A 25,577-nucleotide genomic window follows, 5' to 3' on the forward strand; every position below is an offset into this window, starting at 1 on the left:
ATTAGCTTTCTTCACTGCCTGCTGTACCTGCACGCCAACTTTCAGTGACTGGTGTACAAGGACACCCAGGGTAGACAGTCAGAAACTTTTTCCTCAGGATGGAAAAATCAAATACTAATGGCATAGCTTGAAAGTAAGGGGGGGTGAAGTGTAAAGGAGATGTGCGGGGTAACTTCTTTTACAAATAAGGTGTAAATGGTTTTTATTACACAGAAGGCACACATGCTGCCAAAGGAAAGGCTTCTCTGAGGAACATGACTTAATAAGCAACACTTACGATGGTCCAGGGATCGCAGCATTGACTTCGACACAAAACACCACAAACACTGAAGGATATTAAAATAATCCTATCACTTGCACCTTTGTTTGTCACCATCGGGGGGCAGTGTTGCTTCACTTTCCTTCCCACAGCTCAGCATGGAAGCAATGAGGTCACTTGGATAACTTACATTCCATCCACACACCTCCCGTCCAGACACTCAGTCTTTTCCAGAGGACAGCAGAGTTTCAGTAGATGGATGTTAAGACAATTAAATCCAAGCAATAATCCGCTTCATTACAGTTTTCTCAATACCTTTCACTAAAGAGCAATCGACCATCAAGTAGCAATGGTACACTGGTGTGAGTTTATTATTGTCCCGTGTACCTTAATGTAGTGAAGCACATTGTTTACTTGCTATCCAGTCAAGTTAGGTCAGGTTGGGGGGAGTTCCCCCCCGTCACGGGTACCGTGTAATCCCGTGCTACCCGCTCCATGGTCGAATAGTCGGCGACTAAACCGTCTCCGCCACCTGTTTTGCCGGGTGAGGAGGGGGCTGTGAACCCCCAGCAGGACCAAAAACAAGACCTGTCAAAGGGCGGATGAGCTCCTAGCGAGCCAACGGCCATCGACACTTCCGTAGAAGTTGCGATCACTGTTGTACACGGCATTTTAAGGAATGATGGTGATAGAAACACACACACACCAGAATCCTATAGTAGGTATGTTACAAAACCTTCGATCGTCCTGAACCGCCATTCAATATGATCATGGCTGATCATCCAACTCAGTATCCCGTACCTGAGGGGGCGGGTTTACCCCCTGATTTCCCCTTAGCCACAAGGGCCACATCTTCAGCCTAGTAAATATAGCCAATGAAGTCGCTGCAAGACCCTCTGTCGCAGAGAATTCCAGAGTTTTATACCACTCGATAATATGAAAAATAGTTTTAAAATTACTGTTTCGGTTCCGCAAGGATTTCCCCAGGGTTTTATAAAGCAAGCAATTGAAGGTTGTACCTATTTTTCCATTAAATGGGGAACAATATTCCTGCATCTAGCCTGTATCTACCCCTTAAGAATTTTTTGGGTTTTTATAAGATCCCGCAGTATTTTCTAAATTCATTAGAGAGCACTAATCCAGCGCTATGTCAGTCTTTCTAAATAAGCGCAGTCCACACACCCCTAGGAATCCGATTCTGGTGAACATTTCTCTACAGCAATCTATGGCAATAATGTCCTTCCTCAGTTCTCGAGAACAAAACTGTACGCAATACTCCAGATGTGGTCTCACCAAGACCCTGTACAACTGCAGTAGAAAATCCTCTCTGCTCCTATAGAAATGGGCTTTTGATTTGCAATGAAAGCTTAACATACCAATCGTTTCTTGAAAATCCTGCTGCACCTGATGCTAATTGCCTACCTTCAATGACTGGTGTAACTTTTTTGATACTTGAGATATCGCTGCATTTGGTCCCAAATTAAACTTATTGTTATGCCATCTGATGGGATAAATTGCAGCTTTCCTGTTTTAAATCTCAAAATTTTGTAACACCAGAATCCTATACTGCCAGCGGCGGAAGTCCGCAGGAACTGGAGGACAGAGGTGTTTGGTGCGTCCGTCACCGTTCCCGTCGGGAACCAGCGCCACTGCGTCGCTAATGTTCTCAACGACGATGAATGACAGTCAAATCCAGGGGCGTCACGGTGGCGCAGCGGTAGAGTTGCTGCCTCACAGCGCCAGAGACCAGGGTTCGATCCTGACCACGGGTCAAAGTTTGTAGGTTCTCCTCGTGACCTGCGTGGGTTTTCACCTGGTGCTCAGGTTTCCTCTCGCACTCCAAAGATAAACAGGATTGTTGGTTTGGCTTAGTATAATTGTAAATTGTCCCTAGTGTGTGTAGGATCGTCTTAGTGTGCGGGGATCGCTGGTCGGCATGGACCTGGTGGGCCGAAGGGCCTGTTTCCACACTGTATCCCTAAACTAAAATAATCTCAAATAATACTGTACATGTATAGGATTAAGTCCTACTCATGAACATGCTAATCATGAAAATAACCAGTGGTTAATAATATAGTTTACAGTAGAATAGCTACAGAGAATGTGCCGATAAATAACAAAAAACTGCAGGAGGTACAATGTCCCACAAGGTTGGGAGATTGGGAGATTTGTTGCGTGCTAACCAGTCAGCAGAAAGACTATAATTGATTACAATCGAGCCATCCCCAATGTACAGATACATGACGAAGGGAATAATGTTTCGTGCAGGATAAAAGTCCAATAAAATTCAACTAAATGTAGTCGGAGGGTTTTAGTTTTGGTTTTCAGTTTTACAGAAACAGGCCCATCGGCCCACTGAGCCTACACACACACTAGGGACAATTTACACTTATACCAAGTATACAAACCCAAGCTAAATTAACCTACAAACCTGTTCGTCTTTGGAATGTGGGAGGAAACAGAAGGTCTCGGAGAAAACCCACGCGCTCACAGGGAGAACGTGCAAACTCTGTACAGACAGCACCCGTAGTCGGGATCGAGCCCGGATCCCTGGCGCTGTGAGGCAGCGATCAGTATCGAACCTGGGTCTCCGGCGCTGTAAGGCAGCGACTCTACTGCTGTGCCACTGTGCTGCCCCTCCAATGAGGGTCTCCAATGAAAAGAGATGAAGGAGGGTGACAAAGCGTGTTAGATGGGTCCAGGTGGGGACAGGGGTGAGGATTGAACTCTGCTTCCTTGCTGGGATGATTGCAAACTCATTTATTCCATGGTACCGTATTATACAGGAAGAGACTACACTTGTGGTAGGTTATTACAATGTTCAATCAGGGGTGGCACAGTGGTGCAGCGGTGGAGTTGTGCCCGACAGCGCCAGAGATCCAGGTTCGATCCTGACTACGGGTGCTGTCTGTACGTTCTCCCCGTGACCTGCGTGGGTTTACTCCGTGATCTTCGGTTTCCTCCCACACCATAAAGACGTACCGGTTTGTAGGTTAATTGGCTTGGTATCATTGTAAATTGTCCCTGGTGTGTAGGATAGTGTTAGTGTGCGGGGATCGCAGGTCGGCGCGGACTCGGTGGGTCGAAGAGCCTGTTTCCACACTGTATCTCTAAACCAAACTAAACTAAAAAAATCCCTTGGTCCTGGGAACGTTTCCATTCCCAATTGCTGATGATACCCTTGTATTGACCAGTGAGTGTGTGCAAGTGATGGAACTGGAACCTTGTCTCACGCCGATTCATTTTTTGCTCTTTGCAGGATTCTGTAGAAGATGTGAAGTTCGTCTTGGGAGGGTCGATCAATAAGGTGGCGGCACTACAGGATTGCATGTTGCAACAGAGTGATGCTGCTGGCATTGCAGGTGAGCAGTAGCAAGCAGGACGATTCATGAGAGGAGCACTCATTACCCCCTTAACCCCTTGCTTATTAGTTACAGGTCACAGACACAGACCACAGATATAGACATAGATACAGACACAGACACAGACACAGACACAGACACAGACACAGACACAGACACAGACACAGACACAGACACAGACACACAGACACAGACACAGACACAGACACAGACCAACCACATACGTAGACACAGACCACATACGTAGACACAGACGTAGACACAGACCACATACGTAGACACAGACCACATACGTAGACACAGACCACAGACGTAGACACAGACCACAGACGTAGACACAGACCACAGACGTAGACACAGACCACAGACGTAGACACAGACCACAGACGCAGACACAGACATAGAAACAGATAGACCATAGATATAGACATAGAAACAGGCATAGACACAGACCACAGAACAAGACACAGACTATAGACACAGATATAGACATATGACAGACCACAGACCACAGACACAAGTATAGATAGAGACAGACAGAGACACAGACAAATTATTTCCAAACAAGGAACTGCATATGCTGGTTTATTCTGAAGAAAGATATAAAGCGCTGGAGTAACTCAGCAGGTCAGGCAGCAGCTCAAGAGAACATGGATAGGTGACGTTTCGGGTCATGAAGAAAAGTCCAACCTGAAACGTTACCCATTCATAGATAGACACAAAAAGTTGGAGTAACTCTGCGGGACAGGCAGCGTCTCTGGAGAGAAGGAATGGGTGATGTTTCGAGATCCTTCTTCAGACTGATGTCAGGGGGGAGGGAGATAGATAGATACAGTAGATAAGGACGTGTGAAGACGTGAAAACAGGGCAAAGTGAACGGAGATCAAGGTGAATGTAGAATAGATCATCAATAACTGGGAGAAGGCAACAACAAAACAAACGGAGATTAAATGTTGTTGGAGACAGTAAGACTGGTCGGAGAACTAGTCAGGAGGTGATGGAAAGCAAGGGTTACTTGAAGTTAATTGCCAAGGACCCCGACAGTCTTCAGGTGAGTCAGAGGTCCACTTGCACCTTCTCCGACCACATCTACTGTATCCGCTGTTCCAGGTGTGGACTCCTATATATCGGTGAGACCAAACGCCCACTCAGTCCACCTAAACCTACCTGATCTCCCGCTTGCTCAGCATTTTGAGCTCCCCTCCATTGAGTCTGTCCAAAGCAAGTGCTGTCTGCGGAGGGCGCTCAGCATCGCCAAGGACTGCTCTCACCCCAACCATGGACTGTTTACCCTCCTACCATCCGGGAGGCGCTACAGGTCTCTCCGTTGCCGAACCAGCAGGTCGAGGAACAGCTTCTTCCTGGCGGCTGTCACTCTACTCAACAACGTACCTCGGTGACTGCCAATCACCACCCACCCCCCCCCCCCCCCCCCCGGACACTTATTATTATTTATTCAAATCGTTTGCTATGTCGCTCTTCAAGGGAGATGCTAAATGCATTTCGTTGTCTCTGTACTGTACACTGACAATGACAATTAAAATTGAATCTGAATCTGAATTTTAACTCCCCCTCCCATTCCCACACTGTCCTTTCTGTCCGAGACCGCCTCCATTGTCCGAGCGAGGCCCAGCGCCAGTTGGAGGAACAGCACCTTATATTTCTCTTGGGCAGCTTACAACCGGTCACGGTCACAGCGAATGCAGCTCCAGAGACCCGGGTTCCATCCCAAATTCTCCCCGTGCGTGACCTGCGTGGGTTTTCTCCGCGATCTTCGGTTTGCTCCCACACTCCAAAGACGTACAGGGTTGTAGGTTCATTGGCTTGGTGAATGTAAAAATTGTCCCTAGTGGGGGTGGGATAGTGTTAATGCGCGGGGATCGCTGGTCGGCGCGGAACCGGTGGGCCAAAGGGCCTGTATCCACGCTGTATCTCTAAACTAAACTAAACTAAACCTAGCTGTATGAACATTGACTTTAAAAAAAAAAAAAAAAAAAAAAAATTCCAGACAGGTCACCTATTCATGTTCTCCAGAGATGCTGCCTGACCCATTGAGTTACTCCAACACTTTTTGTCTTTCCTTGATACAGACACAGAATAGTACAGCACAGGAACTGACCCATTGGTACATAATGTCAGTGCCGAACATGATGCCAGTTTAACCTAATCTATGCCGCAACTTGATCAATTTCTTTTCACTCCCTGAATAACTATGTGCTTATCAAGGTTAATTCCCGGGATGGCGGGACTGTCATATGCTGAGGGAATGGAGCGGCTGGGCGTACATTGTGGAGTTTAGAAGGATGAGAGGGTGACTTATTGAAAGATATAAGATTGCTAAGGGTTTGGACACGCTAGAGGCAGGAAACATATTCCAGATGTTGGGGGAGTCCAGAACCAGGGGCCACAGTTTAAGAATAAGGAGTAAGCCATTTAGAACGGAGACAAGGAAACACTTTTTCTCACAGAGAGTTGCGACTCTGTGGAATTCTCTGCCACAGAGGGCGGTGGAGGCCGGCTCTCTGGATGCTTTCAAGAGGGAGCTAGATAGGGCTCTTAAAAATAGCGGAATCAGGGAATATGGGGAGAAGGCAGGAATGGGGTACTGATTGGGGATGATCAGCCATGATCACATTGAATGGCGGTGCAGGCTCGAAGGGCCAAATGGCTACTACTCTATTGTGTATTGTCTATTGTCTAGTATCGAAATGCCTCTTAAACGCCATTACCTAACCTGCCTCTGCCAACGCCCCTGGTAAAAGGTACCCACTGCATTTGAGTAAAATAAAACATTGCTGGACCCATCTCCTTTGAACTTTACCCCTCTCACCCTCGCGCTAGTCTTGGATATATCTTTGACATTCATTGTATCTGGTCGCTCCATGACAGGAAGGATGTAGAGATAGAGATTGCCAAAGACGATATCCATCCGAGCCAGATGTAAGAAGCAGATTCAAAAATTACTTGTTGAATGGAGTGAATCGTCCCACCGCAGTCATTCCTTCTTCTCCCTGCCCCTGTCCAGCGCAAGGTACAGAAGCTTGAAAGTCCGCACCACCACCACACTCAGCAACAGTTTCTTCCCCTCTGTTACCAGGCTTCTGAACGGTCCTTGCATAAGCTAGGGTACTGTCCGATTCACCTCTACCCCATTGTGGACAATGGACTCCGTGGAACTGATGTGCTACAGCGCTGAGAACCATATTCGGAGTTTGTACGTTCTCCCCGTGGCTTGCGTGGATTTTCTCAGAGATCTCCCGTTTCCTCCCACTCTCCAAAGACGTACAAGTTTGTAGATTAATTGGCTTGATGTAATTGTAAATTGTCCCTAATGTGCGCAGGATAGCGTTATTGTGCGGGGATCGCTGGTCGGAGCGGACTTGGTGGGTTTTTCTGTGCTGTATCTCTAAACTAAACTAAATTCTGCACTCTGTATCTTCTACCTTGCTCTATTCTATTGTATAAGTTTGACCCGATTCAGATATCTGATCTGTTTGGATCTGTTTGGTTAGCACCTTTTGTACCTCAGTATGTGTGACGATACTAAACCTAATCCTAATGGGCCTGTCCCACTTAGGCGACTTTTTAGGCGACTGCAGGAGACTATGCGGTCGCCACATGTTCGCGGGTGGTTGCCGGGGAGTCGCCTTCATGGTCGTGAGGAATTCCTGCATTCTGTGAACTAGTCGCGGCCTCATTATGGTCATCGTGAATTTTTCAACATGTTGAAAATTTAGCGGCGACCAGAATGAAGCCGCCATGGAGAGTAGCGAGAATTCTCGTGCCGTAGGTGGGTCGTCAGGAGGTCGAAGGTTCTCGTAGGTTGTAGCCGGTGCTGACTGGTGAATTTCATTGGCTCATTGGGGGAAAAAAAACATAAGCAGTAGTTTTTAGAACCAAGGATAACCGACCGGTAATGTTAAATGTCCGCCGAGCTTCACAGCCGTGTATCTCTGGCTTCTTAAAAGTTGTCTCCATTCCTTCTCCCTCCTTCGACCCCCCCCCTCTTTTAAAGGACTTACCGTACACTGTGCTTTAGCCATCTTAATTACAGCGCCAACCTTCCTGTTCATCGCGGTGTGTGTGTGTGTCTGTATCACCTTGGCTTTGCACCGTATGAATTTCAGGCCTGAAAAATCGCCGAAGTGGCTGAGACATCCAGTTCCTCAATCCCACACCCTAAAGCTAGTACTGTTGTTCAATTAAATCATGGCTGATCTGTACCTCATCTCTATCTTCTGACATTTGCTCCATATCTTAAAAGAGTGCAGGTGAGGGTCTCAATCTGAAGACTCTGATCATAGCTCTCCATGGATGTTGGCTGACCTGCCGAGTTCTCCAGCTGTACAAGGAAGAACTACAGACACTGGTTTAAATCGAAGGTAGACACAAAATGCTGGAGTAACCCAGACCTTCTTCAGACCTTCTCCAAGAGTCCGGGGAACATTTGTTTGCAAAAGTTATCTACTAGTTCTGCTGCCCTCCTGATTAAATATTACTGATTATATGCCTCGTTGTCAACTTCCCCTCAGCTAACAATGAACCATTTTACACTTCCTTACCATCATCCGCTTTGATCTGTCGTTTTCACACCTTACCCTTCCATATCTCTAGACATCCTCTCAACTGACTCTCAGTCTGAACAAGGATCTCAACCCGAAAGGCTCCCTCTCTTTCCTTCTCCCCAGAAATACTGCCTGTCCCGCTGAGTCACTCCAGCATTTTGTGCCTATCTTCGGTGTAAACCAGCATCTGCAGTCCCTTCCTACTCAACGGTTATCTTGTGGATCTGCCTTCATTCCTTATCGATGCCCGGAAAAAAATTCCCATGTTAACAAGTTGTTTGAGAAGGAACTGCAGATGCTGGAAAATCGAAGGTAGACAAAAAATGCTGGCGAAACTCAGCGGGTGCAGCAGCATCTATGGAGCGAAGGAAATAGGCAACGTTTTGGGATGAGACCCTTCTTGAGACTCAACCTCCCACGTTAACAAGTTCTCTTTGCATTGCAGGTGATTCAGGAAGGCATTTGGTTGTCCAGATGACGCAACTCAATGAAATGCTTGCAGAAATGAAGCAGCTGCTCAGACAGCAGGTAATACTGATCTCCTGGGTTGGAAGTCATACGTTTATAAGTTCTAGGAGCAGAATTAGGTGCGGCACGGTGGCGCAGCGGTAGAGTTGCTGCCTTACATTGCTTACAGTGCCGGGGACCCGGGTTCAATCCTGACTGCGGGTGCTGCTTGTACGTTCTCCACGTGACCTGCGTGGGTTTACTCGAGTCCTTCGGTTTCCTCCCACACTCCAAACACCTTACAGGTTCGTAGGTTACTTGGCTTAGTATAAATGTAAAATTGTCCCGAGTGTGTGTGGTGTTAATGTGCGTTGATCAGTGCGGATTCGTTGGGCCGAAGGGCTTGTTCCTGTGCTGTATCTCTAAACTAAACTAAAAAAAATAAATCAGGCCTTTTGGCCCAACAAGTCAGCACCTCCATTCAATCATGGCTGATCTATCTATCCCACTCAAATGCGTTCTCCTGTGTACAGAAACGGAACAGTGAAATTCTTACTCGCAGCAGCAACAAGAGTTCGGCAAACACAGTTCTCAATAGATAATATAATCATAAAACACACACAAATAAAAGGCTCGATAAATTTTTTTAAATCCCAGAGCAAAAAACAAAAGCCCAAAGTTGTTAAAAGTCTGCTTTACTTTCACAGGTCACTGAAACCACCTTATTGCGCTACACCATTGCTAAATGTCACGCATGTGGTAAGTTTCTCAGCTACTTCTTCACTTCATCTCGGACGATCGATGCTGTTTTATGCGTGAGAATGGATGATTTTCGTTTGTCCGGCAGACAGACACAAAAAGCTGGAGTAACTCAGCGGGACAGGCAGCATCTCTGGAGGAAAGGAATGGGTGACGTTTATCGAGCCGAGACCCTTCTTCACATAATCGGCTTGTTTTTACACTGGCCGCCTCCATACCATGTGCGGAAACGCCGAACCCGCGATCCCCTCATACTATCCCACTCGGGGTAATTTACAATTTTACCAAGCGAATTAACCCTACAAACCTGCACGTCTCAGGAAAGCATAGAAACATAGAAGATAGGTTTCCTGAGGCGTGCATCACCTCCATCGGCCCTTCGAGCCAGCACCGCCATTCATAGATACATAGAAAATAGGTGCAGGATTAGGCCATTCGGCCCTTCAAGCCCGCACCACCATTCAATATGATCATGGCTGATCATCCAACTCGGTATCCCGTACCTGCCTTCTCTCCATAACCCTCTGATCCCTTTAGCCACAAGGGCCACATCTAACTCCCTCTTAAATATAGCCAATGAACTGGCCTCAACTACCCTCTGTGGCAGAGAGTTCCAGAGATTCACCACTCTGTGTGAAAAATGTTTTTCTCATCTCGGTCTTAAAGGATTTCCCCCTTATCCTTAACCTGTGACACCTTGTCCTGGATTTCCCCAACATCGGGAACAATCTTCCTGCATCTAGCCTGTCCAACCCCTTAAGAATTTTGTAAGTTTCTATAAGATCCCCCCTCAATCTCCTAAATTCTAGCGAGTACAAGCCGAGTCTGTCCAGTCTTTCTTCATATGAAAGTCCTGACATCCCAGGAATCAGTCTGGTGAACCTTCTCTGCACTCCTTCTATGGCAATAATGTCCTTCCTCAGATTTGGAGACCAAAACTGTACGCAATACTCCAGGTGTGGTCTCACCAAGACCCTGTACAACTGCAGTAGAACCTCCCTGCTCCTATACTCAAATCCTTTTGCTATGAAAGCTAACATACCATTTGCTTTCTTCACTGCCTGCTGCACCTGCATGCCTACTTTCAATGACTGGTGTACCATGACACCCAGGTCTCGTTGCATCTCCCCTTTTCCTAATCGGCCACCATTTAGATAATAGTCTGCTTTCCTGTTTTTGCCACCAAAGTGAATAACCTCACATTTATCCACATTATACTGCATCTGCCAAACATTTTCCCACTCACCCAGCCTATCCAAGTCACCTTGCAGTCTCCTAGCATCTTCCTCACAGCTAACACTGCCCCCCAGCTTAGTGTCATCTGCAAACTTGGAGATGTTGCCTTCAATTCCCTCATCCAGATCATTAATATATATTGTAAATAGCTGGGGTCCCAGCACTGAGCCTTGCGGTACCCCACTAGTCACTGCCTGCCATTGTGAAAAGGACCCGTTTACTCCTACTCTTTGCTTCCTGTTTGCCAGCCAGTTCTCTATCCACATCAATACTGAACCCCCAATACCGTGTGCTTTTAGTTTGTATACTAATCTCTTATGTGGGACCTTGTCAAAAGCCTTCTGAAAGTCCAGATACAACACATCCACTGGTTCTCCCCTATCCACTCTACTAGTTACATCCACAAAAAATTCTATAAGATTCGTCAGACATGATTTACCTTTTGTAAATCCGTGCTGACTTTGTCCAATGATTTCACCACTTTCCAAATGTGCTGCTATCCCATCTTTAATAACTGACTCTAGCAGTTTCCCCACTACCGTTATGTTAGACTAACTGGTCTGTAATTCCCCGTTTTCTCTCTCCCTCCCTTCTTAAAAAGTGGGGTTACGTTAGCTACCCTCCAATCCTCAGGAACTACTCCAGAATCTACAGAGTTTTGAAAAATTATAACTAATGCATCCACTATTTCTGGAGCTACTTCCTTAGGTGCTCTGGGATGCAGCCTATCTGGCCCTGGGGATTTATTTAATCCACTTAATTTACCCAACACCACTTCCCGACTAACCTGGATTTCACTCAGTTCCTCCATCTCCTTTGACCCGCGGTCCCCTGCTATTTCCGGCAGATTATTTAGGTCTTCCTTAGTGAAGACGGAACCAAAGTAGTTAGTCAATTGGTCCGCCATATCCTTGGTCTCCATGATTAATTCACCTGTTTCTGACTGCAAAGGACCTACATTTGTTTTAACTAATCTCTTTCTCTTCACATATCTATAAAAACTTTTGCAGTCAGTTTTTATGTTCCCTGCCAGTTTCCTTTCATAATCTATTTTCCCTTTCCTAATTAAGCCCTTTGTCCTCCTCTGCTGGTCTCTGAATTTCTCCCAGTCCTCTGGTATGCTGCTTTTTCTGGCTAATTTGTACGCTTCATCTTTTGGTTTGATACTATCCCCGATTTCCCTTGTTATCCACGAATGCACTACTTTCCCTGATTTATTCTTTTGCCAAACTGGGATGAACAATTTTTGTAGTTCATCCATGCAGTCTTTAAATGCCTTCCATTGCACATTGCACATCCACCGTCAACTCTTTTAGAATTAATTGCCAGTCAATCTTGGCCAATTCACGTCTCATACCCTCAAAGTTACCTTTCTTTAAGTTCAGAACCATTGTTTCTGAATTAACTAATGTCCTTCCTTTCCATTGCATTAATCCCCTCTCTAATCAGTAACGCTACCCCACCTCCTTTTCCTTTCTGTCTATCCCTCCTGAATATTGAATATCCCTGGATGTTCAGCTCCCAGCCTTGGTCACCCTGGAGCCATGTCTCCGTGATCCCAATTATATCATAATCATTAATAGCTATCTGCACATTCAACTCATCCACCTTATTACGAATGCTCCTTGCATTGAGACACAAAGCCTTCAGGCTTGTTTTTACAACACTCTTACCCCTTATACAATTATGTGGAAAAGTGGCCCTTTTTGATTTTTGCCCTGGATTTGTCTGCCTGCCACTTTTACTTTTCACCTTGCTACCTATTGCTTTTACCCTCATTTTACACCCCTCTGTCTCTCTGCTCACCCATTTAAGAACCCCACCACCTCTTATTCTCTGTTTATTATAGTTTTCTTCTTTCCCCCCTACATGTTGGGTCAGAATGCTTTCCTTCTCTGCCTCCTGCCTCACACACCGTCTACTAGCTTTCTCTATTTGAGTCCCTCCCCCCAACCGTTATAGTTTAAAGTCTCCCCAGTAGCCTTTGCAAATCTCCCCACCAGGATATTGGTCCCCCTCGGGTTCAAGTGCAACCCATCCTTTTTGTACAGGTCGCACCTTCCCCAAAAGAGGTCCCAATGATCCAGAAGCTTGAATCCATGCCCACTGCACCAGTCCTTCAGCCACTCATTTTTATCCTCCATCTCGCTCCATTCCTACTCTCACTGTCGCGTGGCACAGGCAGTAATCCCGAGATTGTTACTTTTGCAGTCCTTCTCCTTAACTCTCTACCTAACTCCCTAAATTCTCCTTTCAGGACCTCTTCTCTTTTTCTACCCATGTCGTTGGTACCTATATGTACCACGACCTCGGGCTCCTCTCCCTCCCATTTCAGGATGTCTTGGACACGTTCAGACACATCCCTGACCCTGGCACCAGGTAGGCAAACTACCATCCGGGTCTCCCGACTGCGTCCACAGAATCGCCTGTCCGACCCCCTGACTATAGAGTCTAATGCCCTCCTCTTCTTTTCCTTACCCTTCTGAGCAACAGGGCCGGTCTCTGTACCGGAGGCCCGGCCGCTGTTGCTACCCCCAGGTAGGCTGTCCCCCCCAACAGTACTCAAACAGGAGTACTTATTGTCAAGGTGTACAGCCACCGGGGTACTCGCCAGTCCCTGCCTCTGCCCCTTGCCTCTCCCAACCGTGACCCACTTGCCTGCCTCCCGTGGTCTTGGAGTGACCACCTCCGTGTAACTCCTCTCAATGACCTCCTCGCTCTCCCTGACCAGACGGAGGTCATCGAGCTGCTGCTCCAGGTTCCTAATACGGTCCCTTAGGAGCCCCATCCCGACGCACCTGGCGCAGATGTGGACGTCTGTCAGATTCCTTGATCTCCCACATCTGGCATCTAGAACAGCAAACTGCCCTGGTCCTCATACACCCCTCTTACCCTGGATACAAGCTGCTCCCTCTTGTCAGCTTCCACCAATCAGCGGCATTCATTGTGATCATGGCTGATCCTCCCCAATCAATAACCCGCGCCTGCCTTCTCCACATATCCCTCGATTCCACCAGTCCCTAGAGCTCCATCTAACTCTCTCTTAAATCCATTCAGTTCTCCCCGCTGCCTTCAGGTAGAAGGTACAGGAGGATGAAATCTGCAACATCCAGGTTCAGGAATAGCACCTTCCCCACAGCCATCGGGCTATTAAACTCAACTCAAACAAAACTTTAACAGTTAAATAGCCCATTGCACTTTATCTGTTTATTTATTAATATATATACTTATATATATATATTTATTGGTATATAGACACACTGATCTGTTCTGTATTTATTTATGCCTACTATATTCTGTTGTGCTGGAACAAAGCAAGAATCTAATTGTCCTATCTGGGCCACATGAATCTCGAATCTTGATTTGGCCTCCATTGCCCTCTATGGCAGGGAATTCCACAAATTCACAACTCTCTAGGTGAAAAATTTTTTTTCTAACCTCAGCCCTAAATGGCCTCCCCTTTATTCTAAGACTGTGGCCCCTGGTTCTGGACTCGCCCAACATTGGGAACATGTTTCCTGCTTCTAGCTTGTCCAGTCCTTTTATGATTGTATATGTTTCAATAATAGATCCCCTCATCCTTCTAAACTCCAGTGAATACAAGCCCAGTCTTTTCAATCTTTCCTCATATGACAGTCCTGCAATCCCAGGGATCAATCTTGTGAACCTACGCTGCACTGCCTCAATCACAAGGATGTCCTTCCTCAAATTAGGAGCCCACAACTGTATGCAATACTCCAGATGTGGTCTTACCAGAGCCCTATACAACTGCAGAAGAACCTCTCTACTATACTGAAATCCTCTTGTTACGAAGGCCAACATTCAATTAGCTGGGAGTGTGGGAGGAAACCGGAGCTCCCAGGGAAAACACAAGCAGGTCAGGGGAAGAAAGTGGCAACTCCATTCAGACAGCATCCGTAGTCAGGATTGAACCCGGGCCTCTGGCGCCATGAGTCGGCAACTCTACCGCTGCGCCACTGTGCCACCCCACTTAGACAATAGGTGCAGGAGTAGGCCATTCAGCCCTCCGAGCCAGCACCGCCATTCAATGTAATCATGGCTGATCATTCACACATCCCTGCTGTTCACTTAATAAACAGGGCAGAGGGTGTTAGATCAGGCAAGATCTTGGGTTGACAAGAGAGGGAACCGGGATTATGTAACGGGGTATAGCCTGTACCCAATAGTAGCACAGAGTAGAAACACAGGAATGGGTACACCGTACTCACACAGAGGCTCAGGATTGAGCGAGGGTTCCGAAGAGGGGCAGGCAGGAGACGTAGTCGGGGTAGCGGAAGGTCCGGTAACCAGGAGATCCAACACACGATGCAAACAAACCAGCGAGGGACAGACGAAAGGAGAGTCGAAGCCAGGCAGGAAGTCGAGGAGCCGTTGCAGGGATACACCAAACAGCCCAGGAGAGAGGCAGACAGAAACCAGGAAGTACGGGACGAAGGCCGTCGGGGACAGAAGGCTGAGGTGATATCCGGGAAGACGACAGGACGGAATGGTCAGGGGCAGGCAGGTTCGAATCCGTGTAGTCAGTCGGGAAATCGCTGGAGAGTCTTGCATGAATGCTGAGAACAATCTGGCACTGTGTGAATGGTGAGGAGAGTCTATATACCGGGTTAATTGGTAATCAGAGGCAACTGAGTGCAACAGGTGAGGAGAGTTGGGCTGATGAGAGGGGAGTGGCAGGCGAGGAGAAGGAGGGACCGGTGGAAAAGTACCGGGAGGTGAAGTGGATGAGAATGAGGAGAGGGCAGACTGTGACAGATTGAGGTAGGGCCCTGGGATATTTTCGAGGAAGGAAGATGGGAGACACAGTGGGCCTCGGATGTGGAAAGAATGTTTCCAGTATGTGGAAAGTCCCGGACCAGAGTGCGCAGCCTCAGAATAAAAGGACGTGTCTTCAAAATGGAGATGGGGAGGAATTTCTGATAAAGTTTGATTAAAGATAGTTCAAAGTGCTCTAACGAGGTAGATGGGAGTTCCTGATCGGACTCTAGCTGAGGAGAGGACGGTTCAGCTGGGAAGAAACCGTCCCTGAATCAGGAGGTGTGCGCTTTCAAAATTGTGTAGCTCTTGCCTGATGAGAGCGGGGAGAAGAGGGAGTGACCGGGGTGAGACTGGTTTTTGCCGAGGCAGCGTGACATGTAGATGGAGTCAATTGAGGCTGGTTTAACCTCCTTTAAACTTTGCCCCACTCACCTTAAAGGGGTCAGGAGGGTGAGATTGATCAGCCATGATTGAATGGCGGGGTAGACTTGATGGGCCGAATGGTGTAATTCTACTCCTATCCTTTATGCCACCAGGGGCGCCGGGGCGATGGCTGCTCTGCCAGCAGTCTGTTTGTTTTTCCATTCTTTTTGTTATTTTTAGTGTGTTAAAAGTTTGTTTTAATGTTCTTCGGTTTGTTTTATGTGGGGAGGGGGAAGGGATCGGGGGAAACTTTATTTTCAAGTTCTTACCTTGCCGGAGATGTGATTAATTTTCGGGTCACGTTCTCCGGAAGCTCTGCGGCCTAACGTCCATGTAGTTGGAAACCTCCTTGGACTGACTTTGACCCCTATCGCGGGGCGCGGACTTAACATTGGAGTTGATCCCTTGTCTGGGATCGCTCCCACCGTGGACTTTACCATCAAGGGCTCGCAGTCTCGGGAGAGGCTAGTCGGGAGCACCGACGTAGTGGAAGGTTCGACCAGCCCCGACGCGAGGTTTGATCGTCCAGCATGGGGGTAGCTGTTCGCCTTGATGCGGAGGGCCCGAATGCCGCCGGCTATGGGAGTCAAGATTGTCCCGTCAACGGGGGCTCGAGGCATGGCTCTTAGGGAGCGGCAGTGAGGGAGCGGCCTTGTGAGGGAAGTGCCCTGTGAGAAAAGTGTGAGTCTTTGGCTGAGGAGAGGAGGCTACACATAAAATGCGAGAGGACAGAACGCGGTGAACACATGTCGGGGGCGGATGAGACAGTGTGAGGCTTGCAGAATGTGGGAGCCCAGGGACACAGATGGAGCCTCTGGCTGCTACAACTGTGGCAAGTGTGTGTCCAGCTTCAGCTCCTAAAGGAACGTGTTGGGGCACTGGAGAAGCAGCTGGATCACCTCAGGGCCATCCGGGAAAACGAGTGTTTCCTGGACAGGTCCTATGGTGAGATAGTCACGCCGAGGATACGGGAAGATCCAGAGATGGAGAGAAAGGGTGGAAATCGTGGAGTGCAGAAGACTCAGGTGGCTGTGCCTAATGAAAACAGGTACGCCCTCTTGGGAACTGTCCGGGGAAGACCATGTTTCCAGTCCGAGCGGCGGACACGTCGGTGGCTCCGTTCCTGGAGATGGGACTCGACCGGCGAGACCGACATCGGGCAGAGCCCTAGTGGTGGGTGACTACATTGTCCGAGGAGCGGACAGGAGATTCTGTGGCGGCAGACGAGATGCGAGGATGGTCTGTTGCCTCCCTGGTGCCAGGGTTCAGGATGTCACGAGCCAAATTCTGAACGTCCCCGAGAGTGAAGGTGAACAGCCGGAAATACTTGTGCATGTGGGCACAAACGACATCGGGAAGAAGAGGAAGGATGTTCTCCAACATGAGTTCAGAGAGTTGTGAAGAAGACTGAAATGCCGGACTTCTAGGGTGGTTATCTCTGGATTGCTTCCAGTACCTCGTGCTAATGGGGACAGGAACAGGGAGATAGGGGATCTGAATGTGTGGCTGAGGGGCTGGTGCAGGGAGCAAGGATTTAGATTTATAGACCACTGGGATCTCTTCTGGGGCAGGGGTGACCTGTACAAAAGGGACGGGTTACACCTTAACTGGAGGGGGACCGACATTCTGGCAGGCAAGTTTGTTAGGGCTACACGTGTGGGTTTAAACTAAATAGTGGGGGGGAGGGGTTGACAAATTGGGAGTATAAAGATGGAGTTGAAGGGGAAGTGGCTACAGGAAAAATTACAAAAGATTCTCGAATTAATGGGAAGGAAAGTTCGAGAATGGACAACAGAGTAAGGTCAGGGCCAATTGCGAGAGGGGAAGTGAATACGGAGGTCAAAGTGTTGTATATGAATGCGCGGAGTATAAGGAATAAAGTGAACGAGCTTGAGGCTCAGTTAAAAACTGGCAAGTATGATGTTGTGGGAATTACTGAGACATGGCTGCAAGAGGGCCAGGGCTGGGAACTGGATATTCAAGGGTACACCTCCTATCGAAAAGACAGACAGGTGGGCAGAGGGGGTGGGGTTGCCCTGTTGGTGAGGAATGAAATTCAGTTCCTTGCAAGGGGTGACATTGAAACAGGAGATGTGGAGTCAGTATGGATAGAACTAAGGAATTGTAATGGTAAAAAGACCCTAATGGGACTAATCTACAGGCCCCCAAACAGTAGCCTGGATATAGGGCGTAAGTTGAATCAGGAGTTTAAATTGGCATGTAGCAAAAGTAATGCTGTGGTTGTTATGGGAGATTTCAATATGCAGGTAGACTGGGAAAATCAGGTTGGTACTGGACCCCAAGAAAGGGACTTTGTAGAGTGCCTTCGTGATGGATTCTTTGAACAGCTTGTATTGGAGCCTACCAGGGAGAAGGCAATTCTGGATTTAGTGTTATGTAATGAACCGGATTTGATAAAGGACCTCGAGGTTAATGGGCCATTAGGAGGCAGTGACCATAACGTGGTCAGGTTTAATCTACAATTGGAGAGGGAGAAGAGTAGATCGGAGGTGTCAGTGTTGCAGTTGAATAAAGGGGACTATGGGGCCATGAGGGAGGAGCTGGCCAAAGTTGACTGGAAAGATACACTAGCAGGGATGACAGTGGAACAAAAATGGCAGGTGTTTCTAGGAATAATACAGAAGGTGCAGGATCAGTTCATTCCTAGGAGGAAGAAAGATTCCAAGGGGAGAAAGGAACGACCATGGCTGACAAGGGACGTCAGGGACAGTATAAAAATTAAAGCGAAAAGTACAACGTAGCAAAGATGAGCGGGAAGCAAGAGGATTGGATAATGTTTAAAGAACAACAGAAGATAACCAAAAAGACAATATGGGGAGAAAAGATGAGGTACGAAGGTAAGCTAGCCAAGAATATAAAGCAGGATAGTAAAAGCTTCTTTAGGTATGTGAGGAGGAAAAAATTAGGTTTTTATTTATTTTTTTATTTTTATTTATTTTTTAATTAGAAGTACGGTAAATTACAATACTACACAACATATATCTTAATACATTTTTTGTACCGTTTCATTTTTTTTTTGAGCTTTAAGAAAAAGATAGAAGTAAGGAAAGTAAAGAAAGTGCGCAAGAGTCGTGAAGTGCAAGAGTGTAAGGAAAAGAAAGCCCCTTAGAAAAGAAGTTAGAGAAGGAAGTAAAGTGAGAAAGTAGACCCTAGAAAAAATTAGTTAAGACCAAAGTTGGACCCTTGAAGACTGAAAATGGTGAATTTATTATGGAGAACAAGGAAATGGCAGATGAGTTGAACAGGTACTTTGGATCCGTCTTCACTAAGGAGGACACAAACAATCTTCCTGATGTACTAGTGACCAGAGGATCTGGTTTTCTGGGGTGACAGAGGAACTGAAGGAAATCCACATTAGGCAGGAAATGGTGTTGGATAGACTGATGGGACTGAAGGCTGATAAATCCCCAGGGCCTGATGGTCTGCATCCCAGGGTACTTAAGGAAGTGGCTCTAGAAGCGTGGATGCATAGGTGATAATTTTCCAATGTTCTATAAACTCGGGATCAGTTCCTGTGGATTGGAGGGTAGCTAATGTTATCCCACTTTTTAAGAAAGGCGGGAGAGAGAAAACCGGGAATTATAGACCAGTTAGCCTGACATCGGTTTTGGGGAAGATGCTGGAGTCAATTATAAAAGATGAAATAGCCACACATTTGGATAGCAGTAACAGGATCGGTCCAAGTCAGCAGGGATTTACGAAGGGGAAATCATGCTTGACTAATCTTCTGGAATTTTTTGAAGATGTAACTAGGAACATGGACAAGGGAGAGCCAGTGGATGTAGTGTAGCTGAACTTTCTCCCACATAGGAGATTAGTGGGCAAAATTAGGGCACATGGTATTGGGGGTAGAGTGCTGACATGGATAGAGAAGTGGTTGGCAGACAGGAAAGAGTAGGGATTAACGGGTTCCTTTCAGAATGGCAGGCAGTGACTAGTGGGGTACCGCAAAGCTCGGTGCTGGGACCGCAGCTTTTAAAAACATACATCAATGATTTGGATGACGAGATTCAAAGTAACATTAGCAAATTTGCAGATGACACAAAGCTGGCTGGCAGTGTGAACTGTGAGAAGGATGCTATGAGAATGCAGGGCGACTTGGACGGGTTGGGGGAGTGGGCAGATGCATGGCAGATGAAGTTTAATGTGGATAAATGTGAGGTTATCCACTTTGGTAGCAAAAACAGGAAGGCAGATTACTATCTAAATGGCGTCAAGTTGGGAAAAGGGGAATTACAACGGGATCTGGGGATCCTTGTACATCAGTCTATGAAAGAAAGCATGCAGGTACAGCAGGCAGTGAAGAAAGTGAATGGCATGTTGGCCTTTATAACAAGAGGAGTCGAATATAGGAGCAAAGAGGTCCTTCTGCAGTTGTACAGAGCCCTAGTGGGATCACACTTGAGGAGTATTGTGTGCAGTTTTGGTCCCCTAATTTGAGGAAGGACATTCTTGCTATTGAGGGAGTACAGCGTAGGTTTACAAGGTTAATTCCTGGGATGGCGGGACTGTCATATGCTGAGGGAATGGAGCAGCTGGGCTTGTACACTCTGGAGTTTAGAAGGATGAGAGGGTATGTTAGAAATATTCCAACAAAGACTATTACAAAAACAGCGGTAGAAACTGAACGAACTTTATTGAGAGAGAGAGAGTCACACAGAGCCCAAGTGTATGTGGGAGTCCTCTCTGAGCTAATGCTGAAAACCATCTCTTTAATACATTGATTTAGACAAAAAGCATCCAGACAAATGGTAATGAACAAGGACACTCGGGATTCAAAGGAAATAACATTTAGCTGTGGAAAGTTACACCGGAGCAAGATTAGCCATTCTGCAAGTTCTGTGATAGACTCTTAATCTCTTGACCGAGACCTGTCAATTACTTGTGCCCTAGGCAGTTTTGGTAAACAATCTTGTACAGACACAGATAGAATACACAAGGAAATAAGTTACATACATTTTTCCATCAGGGGATTTCATTGAAACATGGCAAATTGTTAAGGGCTTGGACACGCTAGAGGCAGGAAACATGTTCCCAATGTTGGGGGGAGTCCAGAACCAGGGGCCACAGTTTAAGAATAAGTAGTATTCGAACAGGGACGAGGAAACATTTTTTCTCACAGAGAGTGATGAGTCTGTGGAATTCTCTGCCTCGGAGGGCGGTGGAGGCAGGTTCTCTGGATGCTTTCAAGAGAGAGATAAATAGGGATCTTAAAAATAGCAGAGTCAGGGGATATGGGGAGAAGGCAGGAACGGGGTACTGATTGGGGATGATCAGCCATGATCACATTGAATGGCGGTGCTGGCTCGAAGGGCCAAATGGCCTGCTCCTGCACCTACACGACTGAGGAAGAACTAAGGGAAGGGACTTGAACTTTATTTTGCTTTCCATCACAGTGAGGAATGTGCAGGAGTCACTGTGGTTGATGTTCATGTTAAAATGTGTTTTTGAGTGATTTGTTGCTTTGAATTGTATGACTGACCAGGCCAACGAAACTCCTCGTATGTTGCACGACATACTTGGCAAATTAAGTGCGATTCTGATTCTGATTGTGACCCTACGCCCTGCCCTCAAGCCTTTGACGTTTCAGATGTGATTTCCCGACACAAAATTGGCACCGACACAACGGTTACTTGATGTCCCATTTCTTATTGTAGGTATTGGTTTAACCGATCTGGAGGAGCTGAACATGCGGCCCGTGGTCCCCACCACCCCTAAACCGCGCTGCGCCACTGACTCCTGCTTCCGTGGGGTGAAGTGTGTGGACACGAAGGATGGATTCCGGTGCGGACCGTGCCCAAAGGGGTTTGTGGGCGATGGAATCCGATGTACCGATGAAGATGAGGTGAGAGTCAAACACCAAAATGGCTGCTGTCGTTTTCCTTTTCCTCTATCTGATTAGTTTAGTTTACTTCAGAGCTACAGCGCGGAAAGAGAGTCCGCGCCGACCAGCGATCCCCGCACATTAACGCTATCCTACGCCCACTAGCGACAATTTGCAATTGTACCCAAGCCAATTAATCTTTAGAAACATAGAAAATAGGTGCAGGAGTAGGCCATTCGGCCCTTCGAGCCTGCACTGCCATTCAATATGATCATGGCTGATCATCCAACTCAGTATCCCGTACCTGCCTTCTCTCCATACCCCCTGATCCCCTTAGCCACAAGGGCCACATCTAACTCCCTCTTAAATATAGCCAATGAACTGGCCTCAACTACCCTCTGTGGCAGAGAGTTCCAGAGATTCACCACTCTCTGTGTGAAAAAAGTTCTTCTCATCTCGGTTTTAAAGGATTTCCCCTCTATCCTTAAGCTGTGACCCCTTGTCCTGGACTTCCCCAACATCGGGAACAATCTTCCTGCATCTAGCCTGTCCAACCCCTTAAGAATTTTGTAAGTTTCTATAAGATCCCCTCTCAATCTTCTAAACTCTAGAGAGTAGAAACCAAGTCTATCCAGTCTTTCTTCATAAGACAGTCCTGACATCCCAGGAATCAGTCTGGTGAACCGTCTCTGCACTCCCTCTATGGCAATAATGTCCTTCCTCAGATTTGGAGACCAAAACTGGACGCAATACTCCAGGTGTGGTCTCACCAAGACCCTGTACAACTGCAGTAGAACCTCCCTGCTCCTATACTCAAATCCTTTTGCAATGAAAGCTAACATACCATTCACTTTCTTTACTGCCTTTAAAGCCTGTCCGTCTCTGGAGTGTGGGAGGAAACTGGCGAACCCGGGTAAAAGCCAAGCAGGTCACGGGGAGAACATACAAACTCCGTATAGACAGCACGCATAGTTGGGATCGATCCCGGGGACTCTACCACTATGACATTGTGTGGGAGGACCCTTGTTCACCATGCCGATTCTTGATTATAAAAACAAAGAAACATAAAAACATAGAAACATAGAAAATAAGTGCAGGAGGAGGCCATTCGGCCCTTCGAGCCAGCACCGCCATTCATTGTGATCATGGCTGATCATCCCCTATCAATAACCCGTGCCTGCCTTCTCCCCATATCCCTTGACTCCACTAGCCCCTGGAGCTCTATCTAACTCTCTCTTAAATCCATCCAGTGATTTGGCCTCCACTGCCCTCTGTGGCAGGGAATTCCATAAATTCACAACTCTCTGGGTGAAAACGTTTTTTCTCACCTCAGTCTTAAATGACCTCCCCTTTATTCTAAGACTGTGGCCCCTGGTTCTGGACTCGCCCAACATTAATAATAATAATAATGGATGGGATTTATATAGCGCCTTTCTAGATACTCAAGGCGCTTTACATCGCATTATTCATTCACTCCTCAGTCACACTCGGTGGTGGTGAGCTACTTCTGTAGCCACAGCTGCCCTGGGGCAGACTGACGGAAGCGTGGCTGCTAATCTGCGCCTACGGCCCCTCCGACCACCACCAATCACTCACACACATTCACACACATTCACACACATTCACACGCAGGCAAAGGTGGATGAAGTGTCTTGCCCAAGGACACAACGACAGTATGCACTCCAAGCGGGATTCGAACCGGCTACCTTCCGGTCACCAGCCAAACACTTAGCCCATTGCGCTATCTGTCGCCCAACATCGGGAACATTTTTCCTGCATCTAGCTTGTCCAGTCCTTTTATAATTGTATATGTTTCTATAAGATGTCCCCTCATCCTTCTAAACTCCAGTGAATACAAGCCTAGCCTTATAATTTACCAAGAAACACACATATCAATTTATTTCTAAATCTTTATTTATCCATATGGTGGCACAGCGGTAGAGTTGCTGCCTTACAGCACCAGAGACCCGGGTTCCATCCTGGCTACAGATGCTGTCTGTACGGAGTTTGTACGTTCTCTTCATGATCCAGGAGGAGGGTTTTCCGCAGGTGCTCCAGTTTTCATCCAAAGACGTACAGGTTAATTGGCTTGGTTAAAATTGCAAACTGTCTGCTGTGCTAGTGCATGGGGATCAGTGGTCGGCGCGGACTCAGTAGGCCGAGAGGCCTGTTTCTGCGCTGTGTCTCTAAACTAAACCGCATTAGCCTTTATTCACAAGCACTTTTCATCAGGAGTTGTGTCTAATAAGTGATAGGAGAAGAATGAGGCCATTCGGCCCATCAAATCTACTCCGCCATCAATCATGGCTGATCTAGCCATCCCCCTCAACCCAATTCTCCTGCCTCCTCCCCATAACCCCTGACACCCGTACTAATCAAGAATTCTATCTATCTTTCCCATATAACAATATAACCATATAACAATTACAGCACGGAAACAGGCCATCTCGGCCCTACAAGTCCATGCTGAACAACTTTTTTTCCATTAGTCCCACCTGCCTGCACTCATACCATAACCCTCCATTCCCTTCTCATCCATATGCCTATCCAATTTATTTTTAAATGATACCAATGAACCTGCCTCCACCATTTCCACTGGAAGCTCATTCCACACTGCTACCACTCTCTGCGTAAAGAAGTTCCCCCTCATATTACCCCTAAACTTCTGTCCCTTAATTCTGAAGTCATGTCCTCTTGTTTGAATCTTCCCTATTCTCAAAGGGAAAAGCTTGTCCACATCAACTCTGTCTATCCCTCTCATCATTTTAAAGACCTCTATCAGGTCCCCCCTTAACCTTCTGCGCTCCAGAGAATAAAGACCTAACTTATTCAACCTATCTCTGTAACTTAGTTTAGTTCCCTGCCTTAAAAATATTAATTGACGGCCTCCACAGCCTTCTGTGGCATTGAATTCCACCTATTCATCACCCTCTGCCTGAAAAAAATTACCTCCTCATCTCCTTCCTAAAGGAACGTCCTTTAATTCTAAGAAGGAACTGTAGATGCTGGAAAATCGCAGGTTGACAAAAATGCCGGTGAAACTCAGCGGGTGAGGCAGCATCTGCTGAGCGAAGGAAATAGGCAACGTTTTGGGTTGAGACCCTTCTTCAGCCTGAAGTCTCGAGTCTCGACCCGAAACGTCGCGTATTTCCTTCGCTCCGCAGGTGCTGCCTCACCCGCTGAGTTTCTCCGGCATTTTTGTCTACCTCCTTTCATTCTCATGTTGTTTCCTTGTAGTGTCGGATCAGCCCGTGTTCTGCTGGAGTTCGCTGTGTGAATACATTCCCAGGTTACAAGTGTGAGGATTGCCCAGCGGGCTACACTGGCCGTAGCGTGTCAGGAGTAGGAGTGGAACACGCAAGGATACATAAACAGGTAAACTTCAGGCAAAGCACAAACTCTTTGCACAAAACCTCAATGGCCGAAAAGGTATTTTGTACCAGTGGGTTAGTAGTGAACAGCCAGCAAGGAGTCCTCAAGGAGTTGGTGGTGGTGGTGGTGGTCTTTAGGAGGAGAGGAACACCCGTGTCTTAAGGATAAAGGGGAAATCCTTTAAAACCGAGATGAGAAGAACTTTTTTCACGCAGAGAGTGGTGAATCTCTGGAACTCTCTGCCACAGAGGGTAGTTGAGGCCACTTCATTGGCTATATTTAAGAGGGAGTTAGATGTGGCCCTTGTGGCTAAGGGGATCAGGGGGTATGGAGAGAAGGCAGGTACGGGATACTGAGTTGGATGATCAGCCATGATCATATTGAATGGCGGTGCAGGCTCGAAGGGCCGAATGGCCTACTCCTGCACCTAATTTCTATGTTTCTATGTTTCTATGTCCCCTGTCTCCATCAATGGCGTGGATGCGCAGTTTACCAAGGAGTACAAATACCTTGGAGTGCACCTGGATAGT

At 47.1% G+C, this 25,577-nt stretch overlaps 1 protein-coding gene across 1 annotated transcript in view; it reads left to right on the forward strand.

Moving 5' to 3' along the window:
• LOC129694963 (thrombospondin-4-like) overlaps window positions 1-25,577 on the forward strand; it is a 113,041-nt gene that overhangs the window by 34,044 nt on the left and 53,420 nt on the right. Inside the window, exons 4-8 of the mRNA XM_055631704.1 lie at window positions 3,519-3,621; window positions 8,632-8,714; window positions 9,341-9,392; window positions 21,509-21,696; window positions 24,913-25,050. Coding sequence (XP_055487679.1) covers window positions 3,519-3,621; window positions 8,632-8,714; window positions 9,341-9,392; window positions 21,509-21,696; window positions 24,913-25,050 — 564 coding nt within the window. The remainder of the gene's footprint in view (window positions 1-3,518; window positions 3,622-8,631; window positions 8,715-9,340; window positions 9,393-21,508; window positions 21,697-24,912; window positions 25,051-25,577) is intronic.

Source organism: Leucoraja erinacea, chromosome 3 (assembly GCF_028641065.1).
Source record: "Leucoraja erinacea ecotype New England chromosome 3, Leri_hhj_1, whole genome shotgun sequence".
Lineage (NCBI taxonomy): Eukaryota > Metazoa > Chordata > Chondrichthyes > Rajiformes > Rajidae > Leucoraja > Leucoraja erinaceus.